Source organism: Anolis sagrei, chromosome 1 (assembly GCF_037176765.1).
Source record: "Anolis sagrei isolate rAnoSag1 chromosome 1, rAnoSag1.mat, whole genome shotgun sequence".
Lineage (NCBI taxonomy): Eukaryota > Metazoa > Chordata > Lepidosauria > Squamata > Dactyloidae > Anolis > Anolis sagrei.
In genome coordinates this window covers 79,365,159-79,370,970 of record NC_090021.1, presented here as the reverse complement: position 1 = coordinate 79,370,970, position 5,812 = coordinate 79,365,159, and the positions used below count along the sequence as shown (strand labels likewise).

The window sequence follows — 5,812 nt, the reverse complement described above, 5'->3', positions numbered from 1 at the left end:
TGGCAGGAAGAGGAGGAAGAAGAAGAGGAAAGGAAGAAAAGGAAAAGTAGCGTGAAGAGGAGGAAGAGGAGAAAGAAGAGGAAAGGAGGAAGAGGGAAAGTAACAGGAAGAGGTGTAGGAAGAAGAGAAAGAAGGGGGGAGGAGGAGGAGGAGGGGAAGAGGGCAAGGGAGGGGAAGCAGCATGCATGCGGCACCACCCGGGGGCTGGGGCGGGCTCAGTGTTCCGGGGCGTCCCTTCGTGCCCTGGCCCTGGCGGGGCCTTCTGGGTGGGTCAGTCCGCCGCTGGGCTCGTCGGCGTGCCTCGGCGCGTGTCCCTTGTGGTCCTCACCTTCACGCTCCCTCCCTCCCTCCGGCGGCTCCTCACTTGAGCAGGTCCTTGGCCTCGGAGGAGAGTCGGGCCAGGCTGGCGGCGGCAGCGGCGGCGGCGGAGAGGCCGGCGAGGTGCGGGGGCGGCGGGGGCGGCGGGGGCACCTGGCAGATGCTGCAGGGGCAGGGCAGGCCGGCCCAGTGCTGGAAGGCGCCCGCTCCCCCGCCCCCGCCGCCGGCCCCTCCTCCCCCGGCCCCCCCGCCCAGCTGCAAGGCGGGTGGGGGCGCGGCAGGGGGCGCCTTGAGGAGCGGGTGCGGGGCGCGGAGGGTGGGCAGGGCGGGCGGCGGGTTGGCGGCCGAGGCCAGGAGCGGGTGCACCGGGTGAAGGGCGGCGTGGGCGGCGGCGGCGTGGGCCGGGTGCCCGGCGGCGGCGTGGCTCCCGCAGTGGAAGGCGGAGTGGTGCCCGCCGTAGATCTCTCCCACCAGGCGCTTCATCTCCTCCAGCGAGCTGGTGAGCATGAGGATGTAGTTGCGGGCGAGGAGGAGGGTGGCGATCTTGGAGAGCTTGCGCACCGAGGGCCCGTGCGCGTAGGGCATGACCTCGCGGAGCCCGTCCATGGCCAGGTTCAGGTCGTGCATGCGCTTCCGCTCCCGCCCGTTGATCTTCAGGCGCAGCTGCTGCAGGTCCTGCTCCGAGAGCTGCTTCTTCAGCTTGTACTTGGCCGCCTCCGCCGCCGACGAGGAGGACGACGACGAAGAGGAGGACGAGGACGAGGAGGACGAGGAGCCCTTGGAGCTGTTGCGGGCCAGGGCTTCGTTGGAGGAGGAGGAGGCGCCCTTCGGGCCCGTCTCACCCTGCGTGGAGGAGACCGAGTGATGGTGGTGATGGTGGTGGTGATGGTGGTGGTGGTCCCGCAGGTACATCTCCTCCATGTCGGGCGAGGAAGCTCTGCTGGAGACGGAGCTGGAGTCAGAATTCATGGTACGGGGCCAGGGAAGGAGGGAGGGAAGGAGAGGGGTGGCCGAGGAGGAGGGCGAGAGGAAAGTCGACGCCAGTAGCCACCTCCGAGGGAGCCCCAGGTGATGATGGAAGATGAAGAAGAGCAGTAGCCCAAGCCTCAGGGCCGGAAAGGGAAGTCCTTGCCCGCTCTTTAACTCTCCTTCAGCCCTTCCCACTCCAGTCTCTCCGCCAGAGCGGATTGGTCCTGGTGTCGCCGGCACTGAGGGCGCGCTTTCTCTGAAGGCAGGGCTTTTATAGAGGCAGGAGGAGGGGAGGAGGAGGAGGGGGGCAAAAGGATGCCCCTTCCCGTCTATGAAAGGAAGGAGAAAGGGGGCTTGAGGAGGAGGACAAGGAGGAGGACGGGAAGCTTCTTTCGGGGCTTCTCCGGCTGTCCCATTTAGTCAAGGAGAGAAACCCAGCCCCGCCTTTCCCCCCTGTGATTGACAGCTCGCCCTCGACGGGAGGGGGCGCCTCCGAGGCGAGGGGCGAGGGGAGGGTCGGGTTTATTATAGAGGAGGAGGTATGGCCCATACGGAATAGTCAAGTGTATCCTGTGAGGAAGTAAACAGGAATTGGGGGGGGGGGGTGGAGAAGGAGGCGGCTTGCAAAGTCCCACTAGAGAAGTTTGGAAGTTGCTCCTCGGAGGAAAAGCGTGGAGGGGGACCGGGGCCAGAGCAGGACCCCCACCCACCCAAACCCTTCCTCCTCCGCCTGGCCCTAAAGGAAGCTCACTCCAGAGAGAGAGAAATAGAGAGAGAGAGATAGGAGAGGGAGAAAGAGAGGGGGGGAGGGGGGCTCTCAGGAATCCATTCGGCCACGCAATCCCTCCTATTTCAATTCTAGTTCCTTCACTATCGCCTCTTGGTCGCATTGGAGACCTGTTTCGCACGGAAGGAAAGGAAACTCACGTCCCACCATACCATTTTATCCCTGATTTTTACAAAATTCCTCTCCTCAGTTTACCCAATGAGAAAAAAAGTCTTGTTAAGTGCCATAGTTGAGGCTTTATTTTATAAGGGGGGGGGGGGGGTTAACCATTGCCGTTCACTCCAACCTCTGAATTGAAGTAAGCACTTCCGATTTCAGTAGACTGTGGCTCCTTCGGCCCTGGGGTTGGTTTCAGATTTCCAGTCTGCCTCCGTGTCCTTGCTTCCGGCAGATCGGGCTGTTGGGAGGCCAGACATGAATGAGTTGCATTGACAACCTTCCGAAGGTAGGCACCTTTCCCCTTCCAAACTCCCCACGCTTTCGAAGTTATTGAGCCGCTCCCTGTAGTATGCCTTTCGGCCGCCTTCTTTACCCCTCCGCAACGTCATCACGAAACGGCCTTTCCCCAAAAGTCTTTCCCCAGGAACTACCACTCATTCCGCGTGAGGCCATCTCATCAACATCAACCTCGATATAGATGGACGAAAGGCGAAGTCTCCCTTCTACAAACCCGCGGCTTTGGGTTTATTTATGGATTTATTTATTTACGGCATTTCTATGCCGCCCTTCTCACCCCGAAGGGGACTCAGAGCGTCTTATAATATATATATATAGAGAGAGATTGCCATAGATATCTATAGATTGCCATAGATGCAGGCGAAACGTTAGGAGAAATGCCGATAGAACAAGGCCATATAGCCCGAAAAAACCCACAAGAACCTAATGATTCCAGCCATGAAAGCCTTCGACAATACAATATAATAGCTTGTGTGTGTGTGTGTGTGTGTGTGTATATATATACACACACACACACACACACACAAGCTATTATATTGTATTGTCGAAGGCTTTCATGGCTGGAATCATTAGGTTCTTGTGGGTTTTTTCGGGCTATATGGCCTTGTTCTATCGGCATTTCTCCTAACGTTTCGCCTGCATCTATGGCAATCTATAGATTGCCATCTATGGCATCTATGCATCTATACCTCTGAGGATGTTTGCCATAGATGCAGGCGAAACGTCAGGAAAAAATGCCTCTAGAACATGGCCATATAGCCCGAAAAAACCCACAAGAACCTAGCTATTAAATTATTACCATAGTACAATATCATCATTATATATTACTATATTGTACTATACCATTATATTGCAATATTACATGAAATATAAAACATATTATCATATCATATTATTATTACTAGCATTATATTGTATTACACATAATTACATAAATTTTAGTGTAGTATTTATTATTATCATTAGTATTATATTGTACTACATATAATTACACAAATTTTAGTATAATCTTTTGGAAGTCACCAATTCCCATTTGGTTCTTGGGTCTACCCTTTGGTATTTGATTATTTAATCATTTCTGAAGGAATTTACTGAGATTTTAAAGGCGTTTATATCGGAAAGAAAGCGGGGGGATACAAAAGATACCAGGAATATTTTGGCAAAATTTCGCACCCTCAGTCTCTGCTTGTCTTTGAGATCTGGATTCTAAAATACTTTAAATCGTCTCTTGGTGAGATATCTATCTATCTCTCTGTCTGTCTATCTTTCTGTCTATCAGGAGCCCTCGATGGCGCAATGGGTTAAACCCTTGTGCCCTGAGGTTGGAATCGAGGAGAGTGCGGATGAGCTCCCTCTGTCAGGTCCAGCTCCCCATGCGGGGACATGAGGGAAGCCTCCCAGAAGGATGGTAAAACATCAAGCATCTGGGCGTCCCCTGGGCAACGTCCTTGCAGACGGCCAATTCTCTCACACCAGATGCGACTTTGGTCCTGACACGAAAAAAAATGTCTGTCTGTCTGTCTGTCTGTCTATCTATCTATCTATCATCTATCTATCTCATATTGCATTATTTAAATATCTAATCTGTTATAAGAGGTTACATTATTTTAATGCATTTTCCCCAAAACAAGGCGATCAAGGTGGTGACATTTTGTCTCGTGGAAAATGACTTGGAAGTCAGTCCCATTTCTCCCCGCGGGACTGATTTCTGAGTGGAGCTAAATAGAGTTGTCATCGTCTGTGAACATCTGTTTTATATCGGTCACTCGGTAGTAAATGTAATTAGTTCCTCGCGGACTACGTTCCAAGTAACTTCGAGGACAGTCTGCGATCCTGGGCGAGTGAATAAAGTAACATTTTATGTATTTTATTGTATTGTACTTATTGTTTGATTTAGGTTGTAAGCCGCTCCGAGTCCCCAGGGGAGAGGGAGCGGGATATAAACAAACATTATTATTATTATTACTATTATTATTATTAATGTTAGAAGGGAAATAATGCCACACGTTTCCTTCTTTTGAGGTCGTTTCTTTCGTTCTGTTGAAAATAAACACTGCCATGAATGGAGAATCCCGCGTGGGAGGGAAAGAGAGGAAGGAAGAGGGAAGAAGGGATGGAGAGAAGGAAAGAGGGGGAAGAATTGAGGGGGAGGAAAAGAGCCACAGTCTATCAAAGGGCTTAATTACGGACTGAAACTTCTATATTCGCAATACATTGACCCACTGGAAACTTTGAAATTGCACAATAATAATAATAATAATAATAATAATAATGCTTTATTGATAACCCTCCCTATCTCCCTGAAGGGACTCAGAACACCCGACCCTAAAGAGATGAGTTCAAGATCAACACGTCCACATTTCTGGTTTTGTCTGTGTGTGTCCCAAATGGCCCTTTTGTTGTTGTTGTTGTTTCCCCCGCTTTTATCTCTTGATTGAGAAGCAAAGCCAAGTCTCATTGAACGCTGGTATTTCACAGCAGGGCACCTCCATGATTATTTACAAAACAACTAGTCCCCTTGCCTTTTGTAGAACATGCTCCATTCTTGAGTCGCTTTGAATGCGGTTTTCCTGCTTCTTGTCAGGGGGTTGGACTGGATGGCCCACGAGGTCCCTTCCAAATCATTATTCTATGAAAAGAATATTAAATGCTTGAGGACACTCTCAGTGGAGGGCTGTGTCTCAAAATATTGGTTGCCAGAAGACAAAGAGGGGCCACTTATACAACTATAATTTTAATTGAATTATTAAAATAGTCATACAATGTAAATTGTAGCTGCATGCAGTAATCATATTGGAGCCTCTATTATATTTTCAAGATACTACAAGGCTATCAACATTTGAAACACATCTTATTTATTTATTTATTATCTACAGTATTTATATACCGCCTTTCTCACCCCTGGAGGGGACTCAAAGCGGTCTTCTAATGTTTAAGGGAGCCCAGTTGCCATCCAGCAAGCTGACGCTCTGGCCAGTCTGCCACTGGATACTATAAATCCCCAGATACCACAATGGACGCAATGGGTTAAACCCTTGTGCAGGCTGAACTGCTGACCTAAAGGTCGACGGTTCGAATCGTGAGACAGGGTGAGCTTCTGTCTGTCAGCTCCAGCTTCCCACGTGGAGACATGAGAGAAGCCTCCCTCAGGATGGTAATACATCCGGCGTCCACTGGGCAACGTCTCTGCAGACCGCCCATTCTCTCATACCAGAAGCGACTTGCAGTTTCTCAAGTCGATTCTGACACGATTAAAAAAACACCACAGACTGGAGATATGAG

The 5,812-nt window shown here is 50.9% G+C and overlaps 1 protein-coding gene across 1 annotated transcript; it reads right to left on the bottom strand.

Annotated features, from left to right (window-relative positions):
• Positions 1-360: 360 nt before the first annotated feature.
• On the bottom strand, positions 361-1,287 carry OLIG3 (oligodendrocyte transcription factor 3). Its single transcript, XM_060755070.2, has one exon. The coding sequence runs from the start codon at positions 1,285-1,287 to the stop codon at positions 361-363; it is 927 nt and encodes a 308-aa protein (XP_060611053.2).
• Between the last annotated feature and the right edge of the window lie 4,525 nt (positions 1,288-5,812).